The sequence below is a fragment of the Coturnix japonica genome, chromosome Z (assembly GCF_054131305.1).
Source record: "Coturnix japonica strain WE chromosome Z, WE-NBRP24, whole genome shotgun sequence".
Lineage (NCBI taxonomy): Eukaryota > Metazoa > Chordata > Aves > Galliformes > Phasianidae > Coturnix > Coturnix japonica.
Genome location: NC_140702.1, coordinates 73494240 through 73509352, shown reverse-complemented (window position 1 = coordinate 73509352; position 15113 = coordinate 73494240). Strand labels below are relative to the sequence as shown.

Here is a 15113-nt window from a genome sequence, read left to right as displayed (position 1 = left end):
TTAAAAAGCACTATTACCAAAGTGCTCTCAAGAAAAAGGATTTTTTTGTAACTCGTATCTTGTTATTACAGTTGATTATCTTCAAAGCTGTGAGTACTTCAGAAATAATCCTTCGTTTTAGGTTCTTTAGCAGAAAACTGAACTAATCTCTTTCCTGTACACAGAAAGATGTTGAAAGGTTTCCCTGTTTCCTTTCGTCCTTGGGAAGAAATAGACTTGTACAAGAGAGGTCTCCATTTTTGCCTTAGGGATTTGGGATTGCTGAAGAGTAATCAAATCATGTCTGTGAGCTGCAGGATTGGCTCTTATGAATGTGGCAAAACAAATCCCCAGTTTCTTGTTGTATTGACATAATGGTGGATGTAAGCTGGTAGTGCCATAGAGCTGAATGTGGCGAGCCTTACAGTCAGCACATGCAGTAGAGCAACCAAAGCAAAATCAGTGCTCTAGAAGTGCATAATATTAATAACTGCAGGCTAAAAACATTTGCCCACAGTGTGTGTCTACCATTACATTGCCATATAACTCCTGTTCTGGCACTAACCAAACTGGTCATTTCATATAAGAGTTTGGTATTCTGGATAAGGCCGTAGTGTCCCGTGTTGTATGTTACAGGCTTTGTTTGACAAAGGATGGCATTAAATGAATGAGTGATTTCAGCCTGTCCAGCACATGGCACACATTAATTTTTTAACTACCTAGGGAAGTAGTTTAACACAGAATCCCACCAGCAGCCACAAGTGCTCTCCAGTAACTGTGTGCTACTGCAAAGAGATTGAACGTCTTCCCTAGGATCGTCTGATAACTTCAGTAATGATACAGAAATGAAATCAAACCCACTTCCAAATAAGCTGCTCAGTTGCAATGGAGTTAGCATGATGCAATCAGCATTATTCAGCTGGTAGTGGGGACCCCAACCTCCCCATTTAATACCAGCCCAGGCTGCCTAGGGCCCCATCCAACCTGGCCTTGAACACCTCCAGGGATGGATGGGGCATCCACAGCCTCTCTGGGCAGCTGTTCCAGCACCTCACCACTGTCACAGTAAAGAACTTCCCCCTGACATCCAGCCCAAACCTTCCCCATTAACATGCCTAGTTAATGGACCAAACAGCTTCATCTTGTTGTATGTTTTTAGATGTTTTTTGTTGGCTACTTTAAAAAGCCTCAAATACAATCGGACAAGGAAATGGTTTTTAGGCTTGTTGTTGGGGTAAACCAGTATCCCATTGTAATGTTTTTGGATGTGGGTTCCAGCAGTTTATGCTGTACTGAGCAAGAAGACAATCCTGTTTTGTACCAACTTACCTTCTTTTTGATCACTCTGAACTAGTGGCTCATGGATAAAAGTGACACTTTCCATATCAGGTTATTCTTGGGTATGCCTGTCCCCACTCCATTATTGAGAAAGAGGCTATAAATACTTTTTCTAAATATTAGTCATACCTTCCTTCAAATAGAGTACATTTAGTTTGAAGAGTATTTCTCCTACCTAATTCCCCTATTTTTATACCATCAAAAATAGTCATTTCAGAATAGTCTGAAATCACAAGCCGAACCCAAATCTAAAGCAAGAACTTGTACTGAGTAATTGCAAATTCCTGCAGTTCTGTCTCAATTCTTTGTCAGTTCTTTTCTTAAAACGAATTGGAAACTTTCCTGAGAAAAAAGCTGAGTAAGTTATCCTTAAAGAGAGAGAACAAACTTCCTTGAAATCCTGTGCTGAACTTGATAGTGAAGTTCAGTCCTATTAAACTTCCTTATATTAATAGGAACGGCTATTATTTTTTTCATTGCTGTATATTTTTGATGATGTGCTTGAAGGATCTGGGGGCAAATCCATTGTTCTTTGCTGGTGCAAAAAGATGTTCTTGGTTCCTTGTTTGGAGTTCCATGGTAGAACACTGTTCCAGGGTCCCTCTGGAATGAATGAGTAGAATTCTGTGAGCTGATTTTCCACTGTGCATCCGTTTGTGCCGCATTTGGACTGAGGTAGGATGCAGCACAAGCTGTATGGTCCAGTATCTCACCATTAAAAAAGAAAGACCTCACAAGCCTCTCTGTAAATGCCACTTAATACTCTTGTATAAGACAACACTTGGTCCATTCAGAGTGATGGAGAATTTCGGTAAGCTTGGAGGAAAAACAGTAACTCTTAGTCTTCAGAACATCTTTACCTTTTATTTATCATTATTGTTACGGTATTCAGATGGTTTTCCTGCTGCCAAAAAGCAGAGGAAGGGACATTGGGAGCAGACCCATGGATGGCCTCATCCAGTTGGGGAAATCCAAATACTTCACACGCGTGGGTTGTGCAGAGCAGCACTTTTCAGGAGAAGCTGTGGTTTGTAGTGCTGGGCTTTGTCAAAAGTCCACCAACAGAGAAACTGAATGCAATGGTTGTCCAAAGCATTTTTGGAAAGAGCACCATTTATTTTTGTGGCTTCGATGTATTTCAGCAATGTTGTAAACCAAATGCTGAGTGCTTCTCCAGCAAGGTTTTGATTGAAAAATGTAATGCTCCAAAACCAGAAGTATGTTTCCATATGTTACAAACATCCCAGTAATTCTGTTTTTAAATATTCAGCCTTGTAAAGGGCAGGAAATGGACACAGAAGGAAATCTGCTCAAACCCCTCCAGGCTGTTCAGTACTAAATGCTAATTGGAATTATTTTATATTACTCCTTTTCTATGTGAGACACCGGTGAAGCACTACAACTTTTTGATGTCTCACCTCCTGTTTCCATCCACTTTTCTTCTTATTTTATGGGCACACATCTGGAGTAAGCATTCAGTTTTTGGCTGCTTATTGTTGCTTTAAAAAGTAATAATAATGAAAAAATCAATATTTTTTTAACACAATCTCATCAGCTGAAAATGTATCTGTCTTCTGTTTAGCTGAGGGGCTGGTTTAGTATTACCTTTAATGTCACACTATTCAGTTGCTAGGGGACCAAACGATGGTGTGAAGGGAAGTAGAATTCTCTGAAAGGAATTAGTTGATGACGTTGAAAGATGGTCTTGGTATGAAGTAAAGAATACAGGAGTTGGACAGGAAGTAGCAATTCTTAATATGATACGGAAGGTAAAAATACAGCACTTTAAAGACTGTATGTGGTTACAGCTGCACAAATTTGTAATTAAATTGCATATTAACACATGCATACACTGGGCTAAAGGGAGACCCCTGTTCTCATTCACTGTCATGATATCTGCCTTTCAAGCACTTATCTCTGCAACTTTAATTTTAAAGCAACAGCAGGAGATTGATTCATTGTTGTTGTTGCTTAATTGACGTAAAGGCTTACTTTTTTTCCCTGTCTTTTTAAAGGCAAAGAAATGTAAAAAAGAAAATAGCTTATAGTCATTCCACATCAGCCTTCTGCCAACGAAATACCAAACATCATGCTGCTTCGGGGAAACATCTTTTGAAGTGTTCATAAAGAGGAAAGGCTCTGATAGGTGACCTGCAGTCAGGCTGCATTCTGATCCGCTGCTCTTCATGTGGTTGCACTGCTTTCCTCCAAAGCAGAGAGGTGTAGGATTTTTTTATATTGCCATTCAGATGTGTTAGTGGAACGTGGTGGGGGGATCTACAACTCATGTACATACTTAGGCTTGAGCCAAAGTGCAGTGAGCTCTGGGCTGCCACTGAAGAATTGAATATCTCCAAAAACACTGTGTTCTGCCTCGTTTTTCTTGAAATAAAGCATGCAGGGTCTGCTGCATTGAGCATGTGTGCATTATAACCCAAACACTTGATCTTAAAGAATTGGTTTGCTAAGGACAAGAACCAACTGTCCTGTTCTCTAGAGTGGATCCCAACCATCCCGTCCTGTGGAACAAAACCAAACCACCCTGTTCTACAGGATAAAACCAAACCATCCTATTCTATAGAACATGAACAAAACCCAACCTTCTCATTCTATAGAACAAAACCATCCCATTCTATAAGACAACCAGCCATCCCATTCTGTAGAGCAAGAACCAACCAACCTATTCTACAGAACAAGAACCCAACCATCACCTTGTGTAGAACAAGAGCGAACCTAAAGGGAAGTCTTCAAATTACCCATCAGCAGCTCATTCACAGCACTGGTAGAGAAATCAGGGACATATGCATTGCAGAGAAAACCAAGAGCTGGCATCTGAAGGAAGAGTTGCAGGTTTTCCCATTATGCGAGTCTTTGTCTCTTGTCTTATCTATGTCTTTCTCTATTGTGCATAAGAAACCAGGCTGCACAAAATTCCATTTTGCCCCAAAATAGAGAAGCTTTCATAAATATTTCAGGAAACTGTATTTTGTTGGACAAAGCATTTTTCCCCCTGTATTTCTATTACAATTGTTTTGCTTCAGCATCTGAAAAATGTCATTGTTGATTATATTTTGGTTTTCAAATTGGTGCGTGTGTGCATAAACTGCTAGAATTACGTTCTGTGGGTTTTAGCTTTCCCCAGTCTCAGTTATAAGGTCCATTTCTCAGTGTGGCTGCTGTGTGTTTGCAGACTGTGATCAGGAAGCTGAGCACTGCTCATCAGCTCCTGTGTGATCAGAACTGATGCAGGGCCAGATCCCATGTCCAGAGGAATGCTCTGACAATAAGATTGGATGTGGTAAAACATTGAACACAGTGTCGTAGACTCATTAAGGTTGGAAGATCACCAAGTCCAACCATCAGCCCATCCCCAGCACACCCACTAACCATGTTTCTTTTAATATGACCAGTTTCTTATATATTTGTTATACATTTTCAAAGTATTTGCTGATGGTGACTTAGTCTGAGTGCAGTATGCACCATCAGAAGTTTTACGTGCCTTTTCCATAGCAGTTCCACCCTCAGTTTCAGTGAAGTTTCTGCTCATAAGCAGAGTCAGAATTTCTTGGAGTCGTACAACTGCCTTGCTAATATAGTATCAAGGGTGAAGGATATAGTTGATATTATGGGATATAATCAGAGATAATGCATAAACAAAGAGGCTGCAAGGATCTGGTGCATGTATTACGTTCTTGTAACTGCTGTACTGCACAGAGGAGGGCTTGGGAAGCGTGAAGGAAAAATGTGAAAACTGTTTGGAGCTGTTAATTGCTCTTTGCTGCCTTTTTCCAACATGTTGTGTTTTTTTCTATCTTCTTCCTGATAGAAATAAGGCTTCTGAACTTCAACTCAATACACACAGGGTAATAACATAAAAATGTGGGATGTTCCTCCTTGGAGAATCACTTTCTTCCAAGAGGTTCGTCAGTAGTCATTGTCAAGGAGCAAGCTTTTAGGTCTAGGGAGTTCATTAAATAAAGCTTACTTATTAAATGCAGAAATGTGAGACTAGATGTGAATGTTACATAAGACCTGCCGTGCAGTTTAAAGAACAAATTAGGAAGTGTCAGAGTTTCAGTTCACGTAGCAGAAGTTATTGCATAAAACCTCCCAACAGCTCTCCTGGTGACACTTTACAGCGGTGCTGGATGTGCAGTGCTGGAATAAGAAACTTTTTCATCTGAGTAACTTCTTTAAAGTCCATGAACTGCACTCAGGATAGACAGGTTCTGTTAATTAAAGCCTGTATCACAATTATCTGCCTGCCCTCAGATGGTGGAGGTGGGGTTTCACGTGAAACTCATCCTTTCCTGTTCTACCAGTCAAGCTAAACAGTATTTTCATGTACCTCTAGGGAATACCGAATTGTAGAATCTCAGAATCATGGAGGATGGAGAAAACTTCCAGAGTTACCAGGTCCAACCCCAACCCATCCCCATGTAGCCCACTGACTGTGTCCCCCAGTCTGCTTCATTTCAAGGAGAAGTAGGATATTTTCGGGGAGAATATTTCCTTTCAGCAGCAAGAAGGCTTTGCCTTACTTCAAGTGAGATTTGAGAACAATACAGATTCACAGGTTTAACTTGAGTTTTCTACAGTGTGAATATCATCATTGCCATCTTTCCTAGTGATGGTTACCTTCCAGGTTTTACAGGACCTTATAATTTGTCATTTTGGCATCTGAAAATCACTGGAGAAGGAAGCTTGCCAACCCTTGGCTTTTCAGCATGGAATTCAGCACTGGGATTAGATGGGTTGTTCCCAAAAATGGAGTTTGGAATCAAAAGCCCAGATGCTGGGCTGGGATGAGATGCTAGAAAGCAGGACTATCTGTAGTTCTCTAGCATAAAACACCTTCTGTAGTTGCCTTACTGAATCCGTGTCTAAGAAAAATGCCAGTCTGGGTCTCTCCATCACTTCAGTGCCATGTCATCATTTAGGGTCTGTATGAGTGCTTGGTCTTTCCTTGGGAAGTAGAGAAGGCTTGCTGACAGAATAGCTTAGAAAACACAGCATTCTAGGCCAATGTCTAGAAACTTCTGATTGGCTTGGGAGCCCGATTTACTGGGGATAAATTAAAGTATTTCAATGTGAAGAGTTTTAGCACTGGGATTTGAAAGAGCAAGTGCATGAAAGGAAGAAGAGGTGAAGAAGTAGCCAGGTGGTGAGCAGTGGGCTGGCTACAGGCTGCCCATAAGGGGTTCAGACCCACAAAGTTGCATGGGGTGTTGATGGAGGCATCATCCTGAGAGGTGTAAAAGGAATACTGCAATTATTTGCAATGTGAATGGCACACTGAATTTGCCAATGATAAGCAATGGGAAAGTGCCACTACTTGGAACTGCTGCTTAATAGATAGAAACTCATCTTCCTGTTTTCTCCAGCATCAGTATCTGGCTTTTCCTCTGGCCACCTGTGCAGTCCAAAAGCAATATTCCTGCAGGGTCCATGTGCTGATGCTTTGGCCATCCACGTTCTGCATTTCAGCTCTGCTCAGCTGCTCAGGGGGTCAAATCTGCAGGGCGATAAACTGTCTTTCTCTCTGAGATTGAGATGTTTTTGTGACCTTCTTTCTATCTGTCCTGGCACCATGTCTGCATATGGAGGTATTGTGCCCTGATACTGCGGACGCAGAGCAAGAAACCCACACAGTGCTTATCTGCCCTTCCAACATTTCTCCATTGTCTCATCCTTGGCTTTCTGCTTGTTTTTCGCCTGCTTTGAAAACTTGTAAGCCTTTGCAGATTCTCCTATAATCACTAATTATAGGAGTGTGCAGCTCTCCAGATAATAGACCAGGGATGCTGAGGTTCAGTCCCGTGTCTGTCTTTTTGGAGCTCACTCTTAGCAAATCCCATTCCTTGTGTAAGGTGCTCTTAGACCAGAGGGATGGCTGTTCAACAGCTGGAAAGCTTTGAGTGACCTTATAGCCACCGAAATAAAGCCTTTGGTGAAGGGAAGCATCCTTTTAACTTTAACATCTGGTTTCGCGTGCTTGTGGAGCGCCTGTGCCACAATGATGGGAGAGTTTCTCCTTTCCTATGTGCATGTGATGTCAACCTGGTGATTCTGGGAAGCATCCCTACTTTGTATTCTCATTACTTAGGGAAGCTACTAGAGCTTGTAGGATTTGCACACATCCTATGCATTTTAGGGTAGTATCTCAGTCACCTGGTCATCCTGCTGCACTGGAAAGAGAGGTAAGGCACTGCTCAGAGCTTCTTAAAAGCCACCACATTGTGAAATAAATCCAAGTCGATGGGCAGATACTGCTCAGCCAGTGAGTTAAGTAGATCTTGGTGTTTCTTCAGACTCCAGCTGAAGCAGCTCTTCCAGGTTTTGTCCAGTACTTTGCACTATTTGCATTATGGCCTCTAAGTGGGATGCTGTTTCACAGCACTCAGACTGGAAGGCTACAGAGGACCCACCTGTGTTCTGAACTGCTTCAGTCAAAGGAGAATGCAATTCTCCATTGGCAGGTGAAGTAGCTGCAGTGATTGGGTTGTGAGGGTTTCTGCCAGCACAGCAGCAATTCTAGTGGTTGAGGCTGAGTCTTGAGAAAGGAGATCCACACATTCAGAAAGGGATCTGTAACCTCCACAATTGGGCAGACATCACCGCTGTGAATGGTTTTCATAGTGGGCATAGAGGGGATGGGTTGGGGTTTGACTGACATGACAGGTCTTACACACAGTTTGATGTGGTGGAGAGACCCTATACCTCCCTAGTAGGGACCAAGCATAAAATGCATTGAATTAAATGTGTGCTGATACATTGGAAGACCAAGTTTGCTTAGCCCTCAGTGAATTTGCTTACAGTATTTGCTCACTGGGGTGAGCCAGTGGCTTCTGTTGAGAGAAGGAAGCTCTGGGGCTGAACACAGCACATTTCAGGTTAAATTCTAGTGATTTCAGGAGAAAGCAGATCTCTTTGCCAATACTCAGGCATGCTGGATTAGCTCAAGATTGAGACACTGACCAGCCAATAGCTCTGTTAGTAACAGTCACTTATTGCCCATCGTGTTTTACAGTGGAAAAGGGCACACTCACCTTTATTCCTTTCTTGCAGGCACAAGACCTGAATGTGATTGAGGAGGTGATCCGGATGATGCTGGAGATCATCAACTCCTGCCTGACCAACTCCCTCCACCACAACCCCAACCTGGTGTATGCTCTGCTCTACAAGCGCGATCTGTTCGAGCAATTCCGGACCCACCCCTCCTTCCAGGACATCATGCAGAACATAGATCTGGTGGGTGACCCCTCATTTCAAGGCTGCAAATGCTTCCTTATTTGATCTTTTTATTCTTTTAGGGGGGGTGGGAAATACCTATAATCTCTGTTCTGATTCTTATCTCTGAACTGGAGAGAAATGGGTACAAAGGCTGGACTGTTCGGAGGATAAAGAGCTGGATGGATGGTTGCAGCCAGAAGGTTGTGGTCAGTGCTCTACGTCCAGGTGGGTGCTGCGATGAGTGGTGTCCCTCAGGGGTCTGTCTGGAACTGGTGCTCTTCAACATCTTTAACAGTGACACAGATGATGGGATGGAGTGCACTCTCAGCAGTTTGCAGATGGCACCAAGCTGAGTGGTGCAGTTGACGCAGTAGAAGGAAGGGGATGCCATCCAGAGGGACCTGGACAGGCTTGAAAAGCAGGCCCACGTGAACCTAATCAGGTTCAACAAGGCCAAGTGCAGGGTGCTGGGTCAGGGCAGTCCCAGACATGTATAGACTGGGAGAAAAACTCAAGGTGAACAGTCCCATGGAGAAAGATTTGGGAGTTTTAAACTAAAAGAGGGAAGATTCAGGTCAGATGTGAAGAGGAAATTTGTCACTCAGGGTGGTGAGTCCATGGCTGTGCTGCTGTGGGTAACCCATCCCTGGAGGTGTCCTACACCATATGGGGCCCTGTGCAGCTGGACCTGTTGGGGTCAGACAGCCCACAGCAGGGGTGGGTCTGGGAGACTTTAGAGTTCCTTCCAACCCAACAATTCTGAAGTTCTATGATCATTAAGGTCCCTTCCAACCCAACCATTGTGTGATTCTATGACAGATAGAGACCTATTTTGCTCATCCAGAACCAGGCAAGCCATGGTGGCCAGGTCCTTCTGCCTTCCAGCTTCGTGCCTCCCACAGAAAGCAGCGTGTCCTTTCTTTTGCTATGGTTAAATGTAGGTTTTCCTCAGCAATTTAAACAGTTCCTCCCCAAAAGCATTTAATACTGAGTTATAGCATAATGCCAGTTACATTCTGAAACTATTTAAAGCTTTCCAAGGGAGCACGCTGCGTTTTTAAATAACTCCTTTGTTACAGAAGTGAGAACGTAAGTTAAAAAAAAAAGGTTTTCTAAAAAATATACCTGTCATCAGTTGGCAAGTGCTGAGAGCTCTCAGGCTTGCCAGTCTGAATAAGAGATGGCATTCAGCTGATCCCTCTTCCACCCTGCCATGTCCTCTGGTTCATACAGGATGGTAGTCACTCTGGGTGCCTTTGCTTATAATGGCAATGAGAAAATGCCCCTTCTGTGATGTTCTATCACTCATATCTTTCTTTTCTCCTAAACCACATCTCGTTGCGGTACTGAGCTGTCAGGGTTAGAAAGAACTTGTTATGGAACTCCTGTTCCGTTTTGTCTGAAGAAGAAAGACAAATAAAGATTAGAGTTGTGTGTTATTATTTAGGGGGGTTATTTCTAATTCTAATGGTAACATGCTGTGCAAATATAGGGAGCTCTCTGTACTAGAACATCTGTAACTCTAAAACACAGAAATCCTTAAAGTATGGTTACATTGGAGCGTCTGGCATCCTAAAATAGGAACCACCAGATTTCAGGTAGCATCTGTAAGCTTCCTTCACTTTTTATGTATGAATTTGATGATGGTGTTTTATCCTTCAGATTAAAGCCTAACGCTAATATTTGCCTTTGTTGTGGTAGAGCAGGACCTTCTCATCTGAACTCAGCAATCTTCCTACCCCATTGTTTTATGCAAGAATTAGCAGTCAACAGTGCTGCAGTCTATTCCCTTCTGCAGCAGCCAAGGGAAGGGGATTCTTGCCTCGCTCAGCCATGGCGATATCAGGAGGGCCAAGCAGAAGGTTAAAAGCCTGTGTTTTCCTTTGAAGGATCGCTGTGTTTCTGTAGTATAAAACAGAACCCAAACCAAAGCATCTCCCTGTTCCTCTCAGCTGTTTTTTTCACAGTTTCTAGAGAGAGTTGCTCTGAAATCCATCTGCCCAAAAGGAGGGCTAGGGCTTTGGTATCACAGGAGGGGACCAACAAACCCAAATCCCAAAGCAGTCATGCCATCAGCTGCCTTTGCTTTGTGAGCAGCAGCTGAGCTGGGAGGTGTAATTAGGGTAATGGATTCTGGCTCCAGCTGCCAGTTGCTGCAGAACAAAGAGATTTTGCAGCCTAATACACTTTTCCCCCTTCTACTTGGAAGAATTAGCAGAGATTACTTGGCTGGAGGAAGCTGTAATTTGGACACTTGTGGGCACTGCCACTTTGCAGAGGTTACAAGTCAGGAAACCAAGCAGCAGTGTGTGCAGAGAGCAGGTACTCCAACCAGGGAGAGCCAAGGGCTGTGCAGAATGGCATCAACCATCCTATGGAACCTAAGGACCTGAGGGATTTAAGCTTTGCCCTGTATCCATCATTCAGATCTCCTCCTCTAGAAGAGAGGATGGCGTTCACAAAGTGTGCAATGGAAGGAACTTTGGAAGTGCAGGTTTCTCATGTCCCCAATGGAGAACTGCTGGTGGGATGTTGGCTGATGGTGTGACTTACTCAGCTTGGAGAGGGGTGAAAGTTGGTCTGACACAACTGTGAGGTGCTAACAAGGAGCAGCTGGGACACAAAAGGAGGGCTGGGGGGGTACCTGGGGAAAGTCTGCTTGGCCTCATCTGGGAGAAATGCAGGAGAGCACTGAGAGCGAGTGTATGGGTGCTTGGTTATAGGATTTGTGTCCTGATGGGGGAGGTTGGCTCATATGGGGAGAAGGGCAGCTCGGTGGGCTTGCTTTTTATCTCCTAGTTGCTGTGGATTTGGATTCTACAAAATCACCATGTGAGTCCTGTAGACCTTCTAAGTTGTACTAAGTCATGTAATGGTTGTTCTCAAGCCCTTGTTGAGTGGCCATTGTAAATACAGGGATTTTACTTCAGTGCTTGAAAACTAAATTTCTGTCCCAAACTACAAAAAGTCAACAGTAGTACCTTTAAAGTCCCGTGTAAGGGTAAGAGATGAAGAATGCTGAGGTGTGCAGTGTTTGAAAACTTTATTTGACTAATTCAGCTGAATGTGTTTAACAGTGAATTCATCTACTCCCTAAAAATGCCTGCAGAACGCTGACAGCTGGGACAGTATCTCATCTATGGAATGTACCTAGTGGTGCCCCAGCAATAACATACTGCTTTAAGAAGTGCAGAGACATCAATCCAGGAAAAGAAGGCAACAGCTTTGTGTGTGCATGGATTCAAAGATCCCTTCCATTTGCTGACAGGCTCTTGGTTCTCCATCACAGGTGATCAGTTTCTTCAGCTCCCGGTTGGAGCATGCTGGAGCTGAGCTGTCAGTGGAGCGTGTTCTGGAGATCATCAAGCAGGGAGCAGTGGCTTTGCCCAAGGACAGGCTCAGGGTAAGTGCTCAGCTCATCAGTGTTAACATGTGCTATTCCATTTAATTACGTACACACACTTATATCTGTGACACTGGAACGTCAGCAGCAGTGGATGAGGGACTCTGTGGTTGATCGCAGTATATGTGTGGTTTAATTATATGGCTGGTTTGTGCTAAATATTTGGGTGAGTTTTCTTGATCAGTCATTAAATTGAAGTGTGGAGGAAATAAGATTTGCTGAGGCTGAGATCATCTTCATTGTATCTGTTTTGTGCACTCTGGCCTCTCTGCCCATTCAGATGTAACCAGGCTGTATTCATTCTCATTTTCATTGGCACATTCTTTCCCTGCTGTTCCCCATCCACATGGGTCTGTATGAAATGGCACAAAGATGAATTCTGGGGGCTTCAGTCCTGGCTTCTGGATAAGCCAGCACACTGTAAATCAGGTCAGGGATGGCAGGTCCAGTCAGCGTGGTGGTGAGCTGTGTATAATCCTGAGCAGAGCCTCCACGATCTTCTGAGAGCCTCAGATCCAGGAGGGATTCAGCACCTTGATGGGTTTTGTGAGGCTGAAATCCATTATGGGCTCTGTGGTGCTTAAATGCTGTGATAACAAATTCTGTGCAAGTAGATAAGGATGTAAATGGGAGCAATATGGTGTTTTGTTGTTTGTTGGATTTTGTTTTTATTTAACACAAACAACAGTGTTTGCTTCTCCACTGTGCCAAGGGTGTTTTAAATACTTCCTAGTCTCTGCAAAGCCATTTCTGGCTTTCTCTGTAATGACATTTCTCCCTTTCTCTGTAACGACATTGCTGTTGAACAGCACTCAGTTCCCCTCTATAGACATCACATGGTAAGTCTTTGTGCCATCTGCCCTTCTCCTATGGGGGTCTTCTAAGTCACACCATTTCTCAGGTCTTCCCACTGCAGCCTCTGAGGTTTCCAGGGGAAACTCTTCCAAAGCTTGACAAAACCACTGTAAGATCAGACTAAAGATAGAGTTGCACAATAGTGCTGGCAGCTCTGATGAATTTCAGCAGCTAAATAGAGGAGAAAGCTTTAATCCTTGTGTCTGTAATGACACTCTGGGCATGTCTGGATGGGTGGAGAAGCCCTACCCACGTTGGCTTAATGCACAATGGGCTCAGTGAGCTCCTGTGTGCGAGCTGGAGGCTGTCCTGCTGCTCAAACCAACCAACAGGGCCTGCTGAAGGATGTTTTTCTAACACACCTTGGTTTGAGCATGGCCAGCTCAGGAAAGTGGATTCTGGAGCTGGCTGCTATCAAGACAACTTCAGGAATGTATGAAAGAATGATGGGTTTCATTGGAGTTGACATGACCCATGTGGATTTAGAGAGTGGAGTAAAGGGACCATGAGGGGCTATAGGGCTGTGTGGGAGCTGCAGGCCACCATGAGACCTTCCCTCAAACCAAGTGACCTCAGCCACTGCTCTCAGACCCTTCCCTGTCTCCCTTTGGGTGCTGAAGTGCTCTAAAGGAGTGGTGTTTCTACATGGTTGATTCTATGTCTAGACTGGACTCATTGATCTCTATAGTCACCTTAGAATTGTCAATGTTGGAAAAGACTATTATGATTCTGCTGCTTCCTTGAAACTGCCATCTTCAACTTCAGCTCTTAGGAGGAGGTGCCGGAGGTCCTGATTTGGGGGAAAAAGGGAGTGAAGCAGCATTTGCTTCTCTGCAGCCCAAATAATGGTAGATTTTCTTATGTATGAGTGCACAATATATGCACAGATAAATATAGCGAGTGTTTTCCTGCTGCTTATCTTGGCTTTTGTTGAGGAAGTGAGCATTCCAGAGGCGTTCTATGCATTCAGATCTGGAGTCTGTTGCTCAAGCAACATGAATCGAGGTAACCTAAAAATAACTGCACTCCAACACCATGATCCCAATCTTCATAATGGAGCTTATCAGTGTGATAGCACACCCCGGTGTTCCTTTCCCTGTGGGAAGCACGGTGTGATGTAAGGGACATGTGTGTTTGCAGCGGGTCATGTATGTGGGCCTGTGCCTGCAAACCACTGTTGGGAAATGAGGGATCCAACTCCTATTTTCCCTTCAGTTCTGAAGCAAACACAACTGCTTTGGAAGACAAACGATGTAATTAACACTATTTTAAGCTTTTAGCTCTGTGCTGTGGAAGGCAAGGAAAGTCCAAGCTGGGTAATTAGCCTTTTAGAAGATTTCTCCATAAACACAGAGATAAAGGGCAGGTGCTGAAATCAAGAGCTGCTGTTTCTCCCTGGTCTGTAGGAGGAGATAAATGGAGTTAATGTCTGGGACAGAGCAGCAGCTGTGGTTTGGAGATAGGGCTGTCTCCTTGTGGATGAGCAGCCACATCCCAGACTCCCTGCTTTATTGCAGAGCTTATTAAAGGCAATTTGGAGATCACAGTGATAGGTGAAAATTGGTCTCCTTTACTTTTATTCTGTGAAGTTCTCAGGCTGCTTTTCCTCCTTTCGGTTCACAGTGTGTGCTTTCAGCATGAGAGAAGCACAGCAGTGCCTGGAGCCCACGTGTTACCTTGAGTTTTCAAGGGAGCAGCCAGCAGGTAGCTGCTCTTTTACAGCACATGGGAATGCTTGTTTGCAATGCCAGCTGCTGGCTGGAGGCTGGCATTTGGGTTCATGGGCTGATCGCACTCGAGAGGCCACATTCTCACAAAAGAGAACTTCCCACCAACTATACTGGTTTAAGTTAAGGTTGGAAAAGACCACTAAGATCACCAAGTACAAACCCAATGCATCCCCACCGTGCCCTCTCATAGAATCATTGAACCATGGGGACAGGCTGATGGCTGGGCTAGATGACTGAGAGGTCTTTGGCAACTTCAATGATTCTATGACTCTTAAGATTCCAGGAAGAAAAGATCTAGAACATTTTTATGGGCCTCGTGGTCACAAAATAACTGGTGAAGCTGTCGGTGCTTAGTTGGCTCTGGCTGATCTTACGTGGGAATTAATGACATGTCTATCTGAATGGGCAAGCCTCGGTGCAGGTGCTCTCCTATTTGGGTAAGCCCAGCTGCTGAACTTGTTGAGAATCAGTTGAAACTGAGCTTTATAATGAGCACGTCCAGGAAGGGGTTTATGTTGTTCAGATCTCTGTAATTTAATGATGCACGTCTGTGTGGGCAAGATGTAACTTATATG

At 43.9% G+C, this 15113-nt stretch overlaps 1 protein-coding gene across 15 annotated transcripts in view; it reads left to right on the top strand.

Moving 5' to 3' along the window:
- DYM (dymeclin) overlaps window positions 1–15113 on the top strand; it is a 121880-nt gene that overhangs the window by 94318 nt on the left and 12449 nt on the right. For all 15 annotated transcript variants that reach the window (XR_014939514.1, XR_014939515.1, XM_085529306.1 and 12 more), the window contains 2 exons: window positions 8386–8568; window positions 11840–11953. Coding sequence is in view for 13 of the 15 variants with exons in the window: in XM_085529306.1 (XP_085385432.1) it covers window positions 8386–8568; window positions 11840–11953 (297 nt within the window). In the remaining 2 variants the exon portion in view is untranslated. The remainder of the gene's footprint in view (window positions 1–8385; window positions 8569–11839; window positions 11954–15113) is intronic.